General features: G+C 37.3%; 3 protein-coding genes across 4 annotated transcripts; 1 reads left to right on the plus strand and 2 right to left on the minus strand.

The window, feature by feature from the left end:
• Positions 1-630: 630 nt before the first annotated feature.
• On the minus strand, positions 631-6,143 carry LOC121777115 (glycine-rich domain-containing protein 1-like). Its single transcript, XM_042174255.1, has 9 exons — positions 6,027-6,143; positions 5,557-5,730; positions 5,078-5,195; positions 4,743-4,994; positions 4,136-4,585; positions 2,876-3,411; positions 2,407-2,596; positions 1,779-1,946; positions 631-1,696 (listed from the first exon to the last, which is right to left on the minus strand). The coding sequence occupies exons 2-9, from the start codon at positions 5,712-5,714 to the stop codon at positions 812-814; spliced, it is 2,757 nt and encodes a 918-aa protein (XP_042030189.1). The 5' UTR covers positions 5,715-5,730; positions 6,027-6,143; the 3' UTR covers positions 631-811.
• A 1,257-nt stretch (positions 6,144-7,400) lies between these two features.
• LOC121777847 (uncharacterized protein At4g37920-like) lies at positions 7,401-10,630 on the minus strand. Its single transcript, XM_042175196.1, has 6 exons — positions 10,443-10,630; positions 10,080-10,369; positions 9,585-9,750; positions 8,523-8,767; positions 7,948-8,135; positions 7,401-7,852 (listed from the first exon to the last, which is right to left on the minus strand). Exons 1-6 carry the CDS (start codon positions 10,585-10,587, stop codon positions 7,648-7,650), a joined length of 1,239 nt encoding a protein of 412 aa, XP_042031130.1. The 5' UTR covers positions 10,588-10,630; the 3' UTR covers positions 7,401-7,647.
• A 966-nt stretch (positions 10,631-11,596) lies between these two features.
• Positions 11,597-16,636, plus strand: LOC121777612 (nodulation receptor kinase-like). Of its 2 annotated transcripts, none has more exons than XM_042174919.1 (15): positions 11,597-11,949; positions 12,212-12,737; positions 12,981-13,456; positions 13,536-13,686; positions 13,801-13,872; positions 13,954-14,022; positions 14,117-14,188; positions 14,299-14,370; positions 14,505-14,686; positions 14,770-14,996; positions 15,071-15,197; positions 15,276-15,344; positions 15,431-15,620; positions 15,706-15,838; positions 15,935-16,636. In XM_042174919.1, the coding sequence occupies exons 1-15, from the start codon at positions 11,856-11,858 to the stop codon at positions 16,253-16,255; spliced, it is 2,781 nt and encodes a 926-aa protein (XP_042030853.1). In that variant the 5' UTR covers positions 11,597-11,855; the 3' UTR covers positions 16,256-16,636. The 2 variants fall into 2 exon arrangements, with proteins under 2 accessions (XP_042030853.1, XP_042030854.1); XM_042174920.1 differs by having other exon boundaries at positions 12,215-12,737.
• The last annotated feature ends 715 nt before the right edge of the window (positions 16,637-17,351 follow it).

Below are 17,351 nucleotides of genomic sequence, written 5' to 3' on the forward strand. Positions count from 1 at the left end.
TATTTTTTTTTACTTATTATTCATACGCATATTAAATTTTGGTATATATTAAAAATTAAAGAAATAGTACATATAAATTTTAAATGTTAATTTGAATTCAGGATATACTAATGAATTTAAAATAGTTATGCCTCAGGAAATTCGAGGGTAAAATAGAAAAGAAAATCTATAGTGATACTATTTTTAGTTCATGGACATAAAAGATGTAATTCTATTTTACAGGGATCTAATATGAGTGCACTCTATTATATGTCATAATTAAATTTAAAATGATATAAGAATAATCAAATATTCATATTTCACTAAAATTATAGTAGTACTACTAAAGATTAAACAATATTTTGAGCCCACCAAGTGGCAAGAAAGAAAGATGCTCTCTTCTACCACTAAATTATCGCTTATTTTTATGTGTTAATTTGATACCCATTTATAGAAATAAAAAAAAATTGGAAAAAAATGATGGGACATGAATTGCAACCGCGACACTTTGCAGCTACTCATCACACATCGCAATGCCGCATGCATGCACATCAACAATGCCTCAAACTTTTTAGCTTCCAAGAAATTTGTCAGCGATCACAATTATCAACAAAGTAAAAAAGGACTACTTAAGATGATTTGGAAGTAATGTTGGAATTGCAAATAATGAACAGATTTATTGAACAAGGACTTTACCAGTTTGTTCACAACACATGCATTCAATCAAGGGAGAGTGGCATCTCTCACAGAATCAAGATGACTACAAACACACACACACACAAACTGACTTATTATATATACATCAGTTTAGACATTCTGGTGGGCTCACATCTCAAGCGACAACGATCTCTTGATTTATGCCTCCATCGCTCACGTCTCCTAATTTGCTTCCACAGCCGCCGGCCCCACAACCTCCACTTTTCTCCATGTTCTTGGTCCCACCAGTACTAACACCGGAGTTACCCATCATGCTTCCACATCCACTGGCCACACAACCTCCGCTAACACCATCTTTAGCTATCATACTTCCACATCCACCACCACAGCCACCGCCACATCCACTACCACACCCACCGCTGACACCATCTTTAGCCATCATGCTTCCACATCCACCACCACACCCACCGCCACATCCACTACCACACCCACCGCTGACACCATCTTTAGCCATCATGCCCCCACATCCACCACCACAGCCACCCCCACATCCACTACCACAACCACCGCTAACACCATCTTTAGCCATCATGCTTCCACATCCACCACCACAGCCACCGCCACATCCACTACCACACCCACCGCTGACACCATCTTTAGCCATCATGCTTCCACATCCACCACCACAGCCACCGCCACATCCGCTACCACAGCCACCGCTAACACCATCTTTAACCATCATGCTTCCACACCCACCGCTACCACCACATCCACCACAACCACCTGTGTTAGCTGTCATGCTTCCACATCCACCAGACTCCACGGTCCTTACTCCATTTCCACATCCTCCACAACCACCGGCAAGAACACCTGTGTTTGCTGAAACTAATTCCTTATGCAAAGAAGTCTGGTTGGTTTCTTTCCCTACTGCAAGATTATGTGCTTCATTTGAGAGTTCTTCACTGTGCAACGCCATATTATAATGGCCTTCTTTCCTCAATGTGCTACCTAGTATAAATGTAACTACGAGGCCGGGCAAAACGAACCAGTCTTCTTTTACCTAAAATCCCAAAAATAGCAATAAAGTGATGAGTGATTAATATACTTAACTGAACATGACTGAGTTAACGCAATAATAGTACCTTGATAATGCCAGACTTCATGTCAAGTAATGCCACTGTGGTTCCATAAGGCTCTACAGTAGAGAATTTTACAGCTGTTATTAGGTGAGGTTCATGTTGATACTCAGCTTTATGTTTCGCACAACGCCTTGATTCATAGTCCAGCCTTCCGCCAGGAAAAAGTCTTACCTGTATGAACACACACGTTATGAACATAAAAAAATAATGCCTAAGAAGCTGGGTTTCGACCAAGAACTAAGTTCAAATAATAGTAATTTCTTCTATAATATGTCCACGTTGTACCAGATGTAGATTCAAGCCGTGTTAGTTTTAATGCTCTCATCCCATGGGAAGCAAAACATTCAGTAGTAGGAAATGTGATATTTTCCATCAATGGATAGACGTGGTTTCCCAGATCATATAAAAATGGCCAAATAGAAGAAAAATTCAATCTCAAGATAATACTGCTACCAATAAAAGATATGTTGTTCTGGAATAACCTGTAAACATAGATGGTTCATGCTCCATCACAGTTAAAAATAAAACTTAATGTGTTGTTCAAACCCTTTTCTTTTCTTTTATTCTACTACTATTAGAAATTATTCTCTGTATAAAAAATTACTATAAGACAAAAATGGAGGATACTTACGGTATGAGGACCGGTCATCTCAAAGAGGTGTCCGTCATCATTGTTTGTGTTTGGAAGCTTAAGGGACCATGGAGAATTCACCATAGACCACTTGGACTCTTCAAACTCGGCCAGAGTACATGCTTTGCCCGAATCCATGATTCCAACCACTACTTTAGATTCTTTCTTGCCTTTTGACTTCTGTTTATCTCTGAAATCAGGAGATCATACAACATATGTAGACTGTGATCTTCAAATCTAAGTATTGTACGTTTTTTATCCAAACAACATCTTATAACATTATTCATAAGATAATCTAAGCATATTGCATTAGTTACTACCACAACTTTCAAGCTAAATAATGACGACGAAGTTAAAGTGAGATGGCGAAACAAAATTAAGTAGAATTAATACAAAATGCATACAGACGCACCCAACCAAGCCCAAAAATACTGCAACTTATAATGAAGGAAACACAAATCTTAAATACCTCATATGCAGGTTGAGAACCATGTTTCCTTCCTCATCTACTATGCGTGCCCAATTTTTAGAGAATTGGGCCCTGACTGGCAATGGGAACAAGCAAGAACTTTTCGAAAATGGCCGAGACCGAACCATATGAAGTTTACGTGGTGCTGGGGTAGGTATGGTAACTGACATGGCCACTCGCAAGCCAATCGGCTTGGATTCTGTGATGTGTGAACTAGGAACCAAATCCAACCATTTTTCCACAGTAGGATTGGAGTCAGGTGACAGGAAGTCTTCCAGAGATATGAAAGTGGTGCCTATGTTCTTGTTTTTTTTTATGAGAGGTGAAACAGATGGTGAGGACATGAGCTCAAAGAGCAGGTTCCCAGTAGGCTCACACTGGAAGCATGCCACTTGTTTATCACCAGATTCAGAGAGAATTTTCAGGGTTCTCTTTGCATTGAAGATCATATCTGGCTGCGATTTACTGAAGGACACACAGAGATTTCCATTGTGTCCCTCTGGAAGGTTCCTTACACTTACAAACTCCAACATGACCTGAGGAATTGAATAAACATATCAATTTAATACTCTAACCATATCATTTTCCTATTTAATCATGCATAATGGAGAAAGCATGGTATAGACTGCTGAAGCTCCATTTGTTGTACACGATGAATAGACATCATATCCAGAATGCTTTCGTTCTAAAGAAAATGACTATTGTTATATTGTCTCTGAGAAACAGATTCTCAACAAAGCATTCAGACTCTGTGAACAGCATGATGCAAAACAGTATGAATAAAAGTCTTTCCACTTCTTTCGTTCTTTCTTTTCTTTTCATCTGCTTCCTTTTCTCTTTAAAAATGAGTTCTTGTGTGAGTCAAAATACGAAGAGATTTAGTTTGTGAAGCAATTATAAGTACATCCAACCCTAAAGGACAAATGATCTGAAGAGAAAATCTTTCATCAAAAAAGCTGAATCGTATTTGGTGGATAAGGATCATATATCAAAGTAAAACAGGGTATGTGCTATAGGGTATCTCAGGTAAAGACAGGTTCACATCATAAACTTTTGATCTTTATAGATTCTAATCCCAGAAACTGAAAGGTGCTGTGCTAAAACCATTTCCCCAGCTATATGGTGATGTAACAGTGTGCTTAAGGATTTATGGGTTCGAAATAATAGCGGAAAAGAGAATGGTGGCATAAAATCAACCTAGTACAATGCAATATGCATACATGTCTATTCAAAGAGTGTTGTAAAGGTCTTGAGAAGTACCTCAAAAACTTTTGTCACAGGAAGTGCTACTATTGGGCTCTCATTAATACTTGCCACCTTCTTCGTGACAGTGCCCAGGTAAGGAGTAAGTCTGACCGGTGTAGGGGCAATGCCCTTGTACATTGCTCCAGCTCTCCAATACCTATGGCCATACAGGTCTTCAAAGGTCGCGGTCGTCCCAGTAAACCCAACATCCAGTTTCTGACCCTTTGTTCTATCAGAATCAGTGTCATCATGTTCTAAAATTTTTCCCATTATTTTTAGAAGATCTTCACAATAAGAAACTGGATGCAACTGATGAGTGTGCCAGATAAGGTCAATGTCGTAAGTGGGGACAGAGAAGCTCTTGACGCCTTTCTCCTTGTTCCTCTTGATTAGGTGCAGAAATCCTTTGTACCTAGCCACAGCTCCTATAATATAGCGAGTGTCGTTCATATGGCATTGGGAGACCTGCAATATAAAAGGAGAAGAAAATACAGGAAAAGATTGAAATTGTGAGTCAAGTAATAGACACGGTTTGATGCATGACTCTAATAATGGAAAATAATGTATATAGAGAAACTATAAAAGGATCCTAAAATTAAAATTACTATATAATCAGACTTGCCTGATAAAAGAAAGGGGCTTGTCTTTGAGCAGCTGCGATCAAATCATACTTCGTGAAATTCTCTGCCACTACTCCTTGACCAGAGATATTCTCTTGCTGAAGTTCCAAATCCAGTTCAAATGGCTCGCCGGGGAATAATATTTTCCAAGCGTCTTCGGTTTGCTTTCTCAAAGTTCCCTCCACAGAAGAAATAACATTCTTGTTGTCAAGAATTCTGCCATAGAACTCCTCACAGTCTTTTTTGTATCTAACCTGGAGGATTAGGCCAGTTCAATCTTCTGCTAACACAATACATTGCTGAAGTCAACAATAAAGTGAAGAGCATGGAAGCATACCGGATTGAGCCTGTGAGAGTGCCATATCCATTCACAATCTAAAGGGACAACCAATGGACCTTCAAAAAGTGGCGATTCAGAATGTTTCGCCAGCATTGGAAGCCAATAAGCATTGTACCTAATGGTAGAAACAAGATGATTCCCGTTAAGATGATAAAGCAAAAGTACGAATTATAATGAAGATCCTTGTGATAATGGATACAAATTCATCATCCTGACGACATACCAGGAGATCTAACCAATTAACAGTGATATTAAGCACAACTGCTAAGGGATAGCAATTCAACTTTTCCTATACTATGTCGACTTTGCTTCGGGTTATCAGGACTGTGCCAACACAACAACAGACCGACGACCGCCAACTCAAAACATCATCTATAACATAAAAACGACTCATAAAATGGCATCTCGATAGCGCATCTATACACATCAACTGTTGGAATAAACGAAAAGAAGCGCGATTGCAGTGAGTTGCTTGCCTGTAAATGGCCCTATCTAGGCCAAGGCTGTCATAGAGCCAACGGTTCCGATCAACAGCCTCGAGAAACTTGAGCTGCCTTTTTGCCGCGGAAACAAGGTCGACGTTGATCTCAGTGTTCTGTGCTGCCTCCCATTCCAACTCCTGCTGCTTCTCCATTCTTCACAGCTTTTAACTACCGAAACAATTAAGAAAACGGAATTTTCACAGCCAGTAAAAGTGCACGATCGGAAATTCGATACACGTATAAACTATCCCCAAATCGGCTATCAATTCAGTAAATGAACGCAATAATGGAATCCTGATCACTTCGGTTTCGGATTTCAAGTAAACTAATTATGTGACTTGAAGTAACCAACTAAAAGTCAAAGTAAAATTAGCAAGCAAAGCTATTATATTCACAGCAACGATGATCGGAAAAATAAGGATGATTATCAACAGAAGGTGACGAGAAAGCGTTAGGAAATTCACCTGAAAATTACTTTTCCGTTGACGAAATATTAGATGAGGAATCAGCGCTGAATTTGTCCGGTATTTATAGCATATTCCATGGGTACGATATTTTTAGTTGAAGAACTTGAAGTAGTACAAATAGGGAGTGAGTGACGAAAATACCCTCTTCCATAATGGAAAACACCACCATTTTATGTACGAAAATACGTAAAATGTGATAGGTAATTAGCTTCAATAGTACTCTAAAACCAATCTTATTTTTTATTTTTTAGAAAAAATATCAATCTTTAGGTTTACACTAAACCCAAACCCAAAAGTTTTTCAAATTTTATAAGTAAAAAGCACAATATAGAGAATATTTTTTTAAATTAGAGTTTAGTGTAAATAATTGGAGTAAATCATATTTGATGAGACATTTACACTAAAATGAGTTTGAGTTTAGTGTAAATGGTTGGAGATGCTCCGAGTCATAATACGGTTATTTTCTCAGTAATTATATTTTATATGTTGATAAATATACTTCAGATAGAGATAAATCAAATTATGGAAATCAGATTAAATTGAATAGCCTTATCTAAAAAATAAGAAGTACTTACATATTTCCGTATACAATTGAAATTTACATACTTTCATTACATATGATTATGGAGAATGTAGGCATTAGTTTAGACATGTCTAGTATTTGTATTTTGATTTGAATTTATTTTAAAGATGTCTAATTAGTGCACTTGATTTTGTTAATTACAATTATTTTCCGTTCCAAATAAATTACTGTAGATAGTACTCTGTACTAGTATATAATAATCCTAACATGATTTGGCATATGATTACTTTTTTAATTGAGATACTGTGAAAATGGTAAATAGAGAAGGACATAATTGGCAAACTTTCAAGTGATGAATAGAATGTGTCACAATGTGTAGTTTAGGCAGTACAAGAAGGTCCACGTCGATATATGACCCACTTTAATAATATAACATAAATTACATTTGTCTTTTTCATAAAATATAAAAAGAAAAATGATAACTTACACGCCATCCTCATAGACTGTAAATTATAAAGTGGTAATCATGCACGTATTAAATTATTGGTTGAGCTAACTATAGAAAAAATTAAAATCAATCATCTGCCCCCATGATTCTTTGCATAGGTTTAGCAATTCAGAAAAAGGAAAAAGAAAAGGACAAAGAAATTTCACATGGAGTTGCAATTGGGGCCTAATTTCAGTAGAAAACATCAGCTGCTGCACAAACAGCATGATATTCTGTTTTTGCTCACATAAAAAGCCTTAGAAGAAGGCATCAACCCCTCCAACACGTGATCTCGAACCATCTCAATATCTTGACGAACTAAACAACTGGTAGAATCACGCAAATACCACAACCGAAAAAGTAAGAAAAAAGGCAACCAGACGCCATTTTTTCAGCTCAAAGGAAATCATGATGACATACATAGGACGCTTGCATAAGAGCAACTAGTGATACACGTGTGCTGGAGGCAAATAGCTTACATCGATCTAATGAAAGATGTATCAGTTCATTACAGCCAAATAGGGAAACAAAGCACAAACCTTTGGAGTGAACCTCTAGGTTTACTAGCTCTCACAGATTTAGCAGCACCCTTTGATGGAAAGTGTACATCAGTTGGGTTCTGAATTTGTGTGTGTCTCTGCTTTGACATTTTGCTCCAAGTACTCCTCTTCAATAGTTTCTTTAAGGATGAAAAGTCTCTGGATAACTATAGGTTGGTCCATTTTTTTGGCTTCCCTGATTTCAGTCTCTTCCATATTGAGATGGTATGCATCGAGCATGATCTTAATCCACTTGTGCAGCTCCTTTGGAGTTCTGAAACGTCAGATGAAGATGCAGGAACATCAGAAAGAGATTCTGACTCATTTACATGATGACAAAACAGTTAGAAAAAAAACATTTTTCACTACGTGTATATAGCATTTGGTTGTTTGATATCATGTTCGTCGCCAGGCGAGAAAGCGGTGGCCAATGCTGAAAATCGCTCTTCAGGATCTGTGATGTTCAGCAAATACTTCAGCAGTTTAATTTCCTGGGGCACAATACTCCTCAAACTGCTTTGTGTTGCCTTGTATATACGATACATTATATCTTTCACCTACAAAATTTTGCTTATTATAAACTTTTCACCTAAGAGCAACTTTTCTCAAAACCAACTGAGAAATGCAAGCCAACTGGATATAAACTACGTCTAAGTATCATAAGAAAATATGTTATAAATTTGATGCATGTTTGCTGTAGACTAGGTAATTGTTGCAAACCATTAGAAGAATAACCAATCAGCTTATTAAAATGTCCAACCCATTAAGAATCTAAGACCTTAAATCAAGGATGAGAATAGTATAGGTAGAGTAAAAAAAGAGGAGTCACAGCATAAATCTGGAGATGATAAATGGAAAGCAAATGACACCATGTTTTGCTTTTCAAATCAAATTGACATCTCAGGTATTAATAAGATTTTTTAATATGGAAAGCTGATTCACACCTCATTTTTCATAGTTGCTGACTCCTTTGCTGCTGACCAAGCACCATTTATCAATAGAATTAAAGAAGAGTCAAGCTCTTTTGCCTTGGCTAGGCTTTTTATTTTCTCACATGCTGCATCTATTGAAGGGGAATTTAAGATGTCATCAAACTTAGCCTGAGCAATGTCTAATGTACCCACAATCTCCAGAGTATTATCGAAAGCGCTGACTGCTGACAAGCATCGAGTCCCAAGCCTTGCAACCGCTGCTCAATTATAAGATTACAATCAGACCCTTATTCAAGAACTTTGACAATCAGTTATACTCCCTCCGTCCGTGAAATGTTGTCCAGTTTTTCCATTCTAGTCCGTCCGTAAAATGTTGTCCACTTTGCTTTTTTTTTCCATTTTTGGTAAATGGTCCCCACTTTCCACTAAGTCATTACACTCACATTCTATTTTAAAACCAATATATAAATGTGGGACCTACATTCCACTAACTTTTTCCACCCAGTTTTCTTCACATTTCTTAAAACCTATGCCGAGTCAAACATGGACAACATTTTGCGGACGGAGGGAGTAATAATCATAATATATTTTTAATATTATAATTTAAGGAAAAACAAAAATGACAATGCAATGCCTGAATTTATTCTGGAAAATAAAACCAGGGTTATGAAATCCAAATTAGATGATATGTGATTCCCTATTGCATAATTTTTACAGATATTTTCAATAACTGATTATATATGAACATGCATGCATATACTGGGACTCGGACTACAAATTTAAAAAATTCTTACGATACAACAGAAGTCAAGCATGTATAGAACTAAAAGTACATATGTAGACTAGCAATATGTATTTCACAATTGGCATAATGAGAGGCAAAAGTAATTGCATAAGCCCTATTACGTAATTTTATCCCAAGTTCGAACATCCAAAAACAAATGAAGCACTTCTAAGCACCACATCACCTAGAATACACTATTTTGCTAGCTAGACACTTCAACCAAGTCATATAAACTAAGGCTCGCTTAAAAACATATCCTTTGGACTGGATAAGCTATTTAAAAGCATTACCATCTCGGTCATCCAAGCTGTCATAGGTTTCTGAAACCAACGTGAGATGGCGAAAGAAACTGTCTGTAAAATCCCCACGTCTCTTTGCTACAATAGCATTGATATCCATGGGACTTTCTTGTATCTCTTTAAGCAGTGCACTATGCTTTTCCATTTCATCATCAATCTGCCAAGTACATGCGTGATTGATATGTAGCTACAATGAAAATTTCAACTAACAATACACATTCTAATCCTCCAAACATTTCGTAAGACAATAAGTAGCTGATTTGTAGCACATAAGCAGTTATGCCTCTGATTGCCGCACCGCTAATTTTCTACATAAATATTATCTGAATTTTAAGCTATTTTTACCAAAATCACAGAGATCAAACCAATTTATGGAATAAGCACAATTAGTTGAGTGAAATCAAAGCATAGTGATTTTACAAAGTAGCAAAGTTGAGGAATCAATAGAGAGAAGTAAAGGAAACAAAAATGCACAAGAGAAAGTACCTTTCTAACTCTCCTCGACAAGTCTATCAATTTTTGCTTTATAATTGAATCATTTTCAGAATCGGCGCGGGTTTTACACCGATTACAAAATTTCTGCCGATACTTGCCCCACTCGTCTCTGAAAATCAAGTATTTCTTCCAATCTCTAGACTTAGGTTTCTCGTTCAAGAAAAGGTCGATCATCTTATCAATAAATTGGGTTATCGTGTACCCCTCTGCAACTTCAACTTCAACGTCAGCTTCAACCTCAACATCCATTCCAGCTGCGGCAGCACAAATCTTCCATTCAACTGAATCAAGAGAATCACTCAAATTGCTGAACTAAAGCTGGTAACAATAAGTGAATAAAATAATGCAGCATACCTACGGTTCTTCTGGATTTCGCAGCTGTAAAGCTTTGGAAAATTTGAGAAGTTGGTAATTGAAGTGGTAATTTTGCAGAATATGGAGATATTTCTGGATGGATTAGAGAGAGAGTGGAGGTGAAGAGAGAGAGTTTACAAGCCATGGTAGCGGTCTGTTTGAGTTGTCGACAAGGAAGAAATGAATTTGGAGATAAGAAACGCCGACCAAAACGACGTCGCACGACTCGTTTCATAAACCCGCTTTAAACCCTCGCGGGAATTTCCCCCTTTATAAACGACGACGTTTGTTTGGTGTTATTATTATTTATTAGTCTTCAATAATTGTAAATCTTAAATGTAATAATTTCTCCAACTTAATCAACTCTAGACTGATCTTCACTTTTCCAAAATCAAAAAAATCAAAATTTTTACTGCCAAATGTCTTAAATTCAGAACGAATCTCACAAACTTATAAAAAAGAATTAGCATGTGTTCAATACAAAATTGAAAATATGTTAAGTCAAATTGCTATCCAAAGATTCATTTCAAGTACAAAAGGTGCAGCATTAGTTGTGCCTGTGTGCTTCACAACAGTTTCCAAATTATGAACACAGGTCATAAAGCTATAAAATATTGTAAGATTAGATTAAGAAATTAACTTGGTAGCAGTGGACTTTAATTAGCAAAATTAGGGATCAAACCGAATTGACCAAGTAAACACACTAAATGTCAGAATATCTACATCTATCCAGTCTGTAACATTAATCCTCCCAAATTTTACAACTTTATGTACCTCATTTCATTGTTTCTCTGGTCATCACTAATTGCTCTTTTAAATTTTATATTTTCTTTTGCTAATCACATTTAACTCTAGAGTGGCCTAATTGTCAACAGATGATAGAGAAATTGTAGAGTGACCTATTTGTCACCATATGGTTGCTTATAAATCATATTCAAATAACGATTATTTAAAGACTAATCCCATTTCCATGATCAATCATTCAAGGTAACTGACAAAGGGAGGGACAAAGATGAATTATAAGTAATTGGTGGCTCAGCCCCATAACAAATTTTAATTTCCACAAAAATAAAGAAATATCAACTACTCTAAAAACAAACAAATCATAATAATCATCAAGAGTATTAGTTAAAACTAATGGTCATTAAACTTATAGTTTATGCAATTAGATTAATATATCTCTAACTTCTTGTCAATGCTTAAGCACCAACCACTATAGTCAAACTGGAATATCATCTGAGCTTTCTTCAATTTCCATGTAATTCTTGTTTTTGTCTTCCCTGAGAAATTCAATCCAGGAAACAACATCAGCTGAGTTACCATGTTGTTTTCCTGATCAAAGCAAGCATAACTATAAAGTTTGAGATCATCAAACCACCCCCCGATGGGGCGACTTTCTGTGACGATTTCAGGATGATGGAGGAGTTGGATATCGCGAATACGAGACTGATCACATGTTGCATCTTTCTCATATTCCTGTTGGTAAATTCAAGTTATGCACAAGAAGGTGAGTTTCTTGGTTTTCTTTGTTAGTTAATAGGTATGTTTTGCCTTTTTCTCTTGTAGATCTTGTACACATTAATCAATTTTATGCCTCCAGAGCTATAGAATATATAGAGCAAATGTTGAAGAGAACATTTTATTGTATAACTTCAGCTGTTTTAATCATATGTCTAAGGAAACTAGGCAATTTATAACAGGATCCAACATTAGTTTCTAGTAGTAGTGTTTATAATGTCAATATTTCACATTTCGGAGATGATCTTCAGCAGGCTCGCTTAGCATTCAGTGTTGCGCTGATACTGCCTTTACGGATCCGAATACCACTATTCGCTACGTATCAGATGAAACTTGGTATCCTGATAACAAAAGTTGCCAAAACACAGTTTGGACTGGGCATGTCAATCAAGAGACTAACGAAGCAAGATATTTTGAGTCGAGATACAACAGCAAATGGTGCTACAACTTGCCAACATGGAATGGATCTTCCTATTTGATTAGAGGAACGTTTCCTCTCAGCAATCCGCTGGAATCATCGCCTTCTGACAACTTTTTCAGCGTATCAGTTGGTGAAACAGAAATAGAGAGAGTCAATTCTTCATCGAAACGAGTTGAGGGATTATTTATAGCTATGAGTAACTACACTAACTTCTGCCTAGTGAAGGGCAAAGGAGAAGCATACCTTTCAAAGCTGGAACTTCGACCTTCAAGTCCTGTATACCTAACGGGATACAATTCCAGCTTGCTCAAACTTGTGGATCGGGTAGATGTAGGAAACACAGTGGCTGATATCAGGTATGCTTCCTAATTGAAGGTTGTTGCAGTGATGAACTGATTTAGCATGGTTTGTTACTGAAGTTGTCACCTAAGACTCTATTCTGTTAGTACTAGTATTACTTATAAGTGAACATATAAATGGGAAGCTCTAATTAACATAACAGCATCTATGATATAAATTTAGATCAAACCAGAGAAGAATGTAATAAGAATTTGAATGAACAACTAATCTTCTGCTTTACTCCATGCTTGAGATCACAGGTACCCACAGGACTCGTATGATCGAATTTGGAGATCAGACATATACCCTGATTCAACAGCTAGATACATGCCGCCTCCCACCACCGATGTCAATATCACTGATCCAGACAATATAATGCCTCCTCTTAAAGTATTACAGACAGCTGTGACTCATCAGGAACGGTTGGAGTTTCAGTATGATACCCTCGATGCAGGATCAAGAAACTACGACCTCTACCTCTACTTTCTTGAGCTGAATGAATCTGTTCGAGTCGGGGAAAGGGTATTCGATGTGTACATCAATGATAAGAATGTATCTACGGTTGATATATGGGCTAGTGGTGCACCCTTCTTGAAAGTAGCTCTCAACTTCGCATCAAATGGAGTTCTTAATCTGACCTTGGTTAGAGCCTCGAATTCTCAGCTGGGACCCCTCTGTAATGCTTATGAGATTTGGCAAGTTTACCCGAGGAATGCAGAAACGAATGCGGAGGAAGGTAACTAAGCACTTAAGTTACCTAATATTTTCATGCAAGAGATTTGACAGATGACTAAGATTCTTGTATATGTATTTAGTGGCGGTGATAACGAAAGTGAAGAACGAGTTGCTTGCCCAGAATCAAGATAGTGAAGTTCTGAAGACATGGTCCGGAGACCCTTGTCTCCCTCTTCCATGGCATGGTTTGTCTTGTGATGCTCCCAACGGTACCTCAATTATCAGTCTAATGTGAGATACTTATCCATAACACATACTCCTTTCTCATGCTTAAGCTGCCTTCAATGTGTTACACCTGCAAACTCGTTGTTCCAACGATGATTCTTCAATTTTTTGCTGTCACAGGGACTTATCCTCCAGCAGACTCACCGGGCCACTCCCTTCCAGTATCACTGACCTGAAATACCTGAAAGAATTGTACAGCTCAGTACTCTTCTTTTTAGTTTCTTTCGTTGATTTATGCACTTGTTAGTAGTGACGATCAATGGTAAAACGCAGGAACTTGAGCAATAACGGGTTCATTGGCACTGTTCCTCAGTTTCCAGCTTCTTACATGCTGATTTCACTGTAATAATTCAACTCAAATTAGTATGTTAGCTTATTTTATTTTGTATCAGATAATTTAAGACAGTCATCTATGAGTTTTTCGGTTATTCTGTAGGGATGTGAGCCACAATGAACTCACAGGAAACATCACATTCACTATTTCCAAAATGAAACATTTGGAGAAACTGTAAGTTCACACATTATATTCTTGACTAACTACTACTAGGTGCTGGTTAAATTGGTTTTGTCCGTGCGTTATCGTTTATCTAAGCTCGAATCTATTTTGTTGTTCAACAGATATTTCGGCTGCAATTCTCACCTCACAAGAAGCGTTCCTACAGACTTAAGCAAGTCAAATCTCAGTACAGAGTAAGATGTTAATCCTTTTAGGAATCCACAGCATATTTACGCTGCAAGACTGTCGTTATCTTCATCCGTTTTGTTATATGTACCTTTGAGACAGAATTGACTCCTTATTTATCAATCTACACTCATATATGTAGCAATGGGGTATGCAACGCTCAAGCGTCCTCCCATTCGTCTCGGATTCTCATAGGCACAATTGCAGCTGGATCTCTGTTAGTTATAGCCATAGCCATAGCTGGGACATGCCTATTCTGTATTTACAGAAAGAAAAGGATCACTCTGTACAAATATGATGACAAGAGGCAACAGACGTCGAAAAGTAAGTACACAGAAAATCTCAATGTGTTTTCTGATGGAGAATTTTATTTCATGAAGCTATAACAGCATTGCTTTAAAGTGCAGATGCGATCTATGCAATAGCGAGCACAGAATCCGTGGCTACAAAATCAATTTCTATCCAAAGTTTCACACTGAAGTGCATAGAAGCTTCCATACAAAACTACAAAACACTGATAGGAGAAGGTGGATTTGGATCAGTCTATCGTGGCACTCTAGCCGATGGTCAAGAAGTCGCAGTGAAGGTCCGATCAGCCACCTCAACACAAGGAACTCGCGAGTTTGATAATGAAGTAAGTTTCTATCATGTATATACACCATATGGATGATACCAGCCTAACAGAATCTGTATCGGTAAATTATGCAGCTAAACCTGCTCTCAGCAATTAGGCACGAGAACTTGGTGCCATTGATCGGATATTGCTGTGAGAATGACCAGCAAATTCTTGTCTATCCTTTCATGTCGAATGGTTCTCTACAAGACCGTCTATATGGTAAATCTCGTTTACATGGAAATTGATCGAAGTTAGATTCTCTTCAGATTTTATTCATCTATTCTCATTCACTAACAGGAGCAGCTGCAAAGCGTAAAGTCCTTGACTGGCCAACAAGACTTTCCATTGCTTTAGGTGCTGCAAGAGGCAAGTAGCAAAACAGTTCCAGAAAAATTCATGTTTTTATCATTTTTCATGAGCTTACCAACTGCGAATCTTTTCATATTTTCCAGGCTTAACATATCTGCACACCTTCTCCGAGCGTTGTGTAATACACAGAGATGTGAAATCGAGTAATATACTTCTGGATCATAGCATGAGTGCAAAGGTTTCAGACTTTGGATTCTCGAAATACGCACCTCAAGAAGGGGATAGCGGTACTTCACTTGAAGTAAGGGGCACTGCAGGATACCTTGACCCGGAGTAAGTATGCTATCACACAGATTCACAAATATGCAGTATCAAGAATTGCCACTTTCTATCTCCTAACAAAACTGTGCCTTCTCAGGTACTACTCAACACAGCATCTATCAGCAAAAAGCGATGTCTTTAGCTTTGGGGTCGTTTTACTGGAAATTGTAAGCGGCCGAGAACCTCTCAATATAAACAGGCCAAGAAGTGAGTGGAGCTTGGTTGAATGGGTAAGGTTTTATACATGAAAGAGATGAAATTAAATTATGATTCAACTATTTATATTCACTTGATTCTTATTTCTTTGATTTTTGAATAACATATAGGCAAAGCCTCATATAAAGAACTCAAAAGTAGAAGAGATAGTGGATCCTAGCATTAAAGGAGGATACCATGCTGAAGCAATGTGGAGAGTTGTAGAGGTATCTTTAGCGTGTATTGAACCTTACTCGGCTTATCGCCCCTGCATGGCAGACATTGTTCGTGAGCTAGAGGATGCTTTCATCATAGAAAATAATGCATCAGAATACATGAAATCCATTGAGAGTTTTGGTGGGTCCAATCGCTACTCAATAGAGAGGCCAACTCCAGTTCCGACAGAGCCATCCCCTATTCTTATGCAGCCGCCTCCTCCACAGCCAAGATAATCTGCTCGTTGAGGCTGTTACTTACAAAATCAGTCAGCTTACGATTGGATGAAAGATTTAGAAAACATGAGTAGTGCTAGACTATTTGGTTTCTACCATTGCTTCATTACTAGTATTGTGTAAAAACTATAACAGGATGGATAAGCAAAAACCAAATGCCTTCCTCCAAGATGCATATTGCAAGACCACCTAGCTTAGGCCAAAAATCATCCAGTTGAGCATCTGTATTCTTAATGGAGCCATTCATTCCTCGTGTTTTATTCAAAATTTGAACACACCAATTGTAATGGCGTATAAGCCTTCATCCCCTCTTTAAATACGTAACAAACATTGGCGTATTTCCCGTTCATAGAATACCAAAAAAAGCTCCCATTCAGGAAACTTTTTTCACTTATGTTGATGATACACTTCGATGTTTAGTGTTTATTTTTGTATTGACGCCATATTTACAATTCGGTGTCAAGTGTATTTGTGAGGTGTAGGGGTGAGGAAAAAACCTAAAACAGAATATCCGAACCGATCCAAACCGAAATTTTGAAATTCAGTTCGGTTTTTCGGTTTTGAAAATACAAAAATTTCAGTTTTTCGGTTCGATTCGGGCAAAAAAAACCGAAAAGCCATATATATATTCTGTTAATTTAATATATTATATTATTCAACACATATATATTCTTTTAATATATTCTATATAATATGTATTATATATTCTATTAATTTTATATTATATTTTATAAATATATATTCTATTATAAAAAATAAAATAATATATATATAGGGGAACACTATTCTCCTTTTCCACTCTAAGATCCTTTTCTCTTCTTAATAATAACCGTTAGATCCTTCCAATCAACGGACCACGTTAATCCTTATTAATTATGTCCGCGTTGCATTATAGCTCCATTCGTTGTGCATTATGGGGTTAATATAGTAAAATTGATAAATTGGAACTGCCATTTTTTTGGGAATTGCGAATGTCACGCGATTTGCAATCTTCCTCTCTTCAGTTTTCTCCTATTTGCTCCAGGAGACTCCTCGACTCCCCCCACTCCTTCCCCTCTCTAAACCCTAATTACATCCGCCACATTTCGCTTGCCAC

Source organism: Salvia splendens, chromosome 18, assembly GCF_004379255.2.
Source record: "Salvia splendens isolate huo1 chromosome 18, SspV2, whole genome shotgun sequence".
Taxonomy (NCBI): domain Eukaryota; kingdom Viridiplantae; phylum Streptophyta; class Magnoliopsida; order Lamiales; family Lamiaceae; genus Salvia; species Salvia splendens.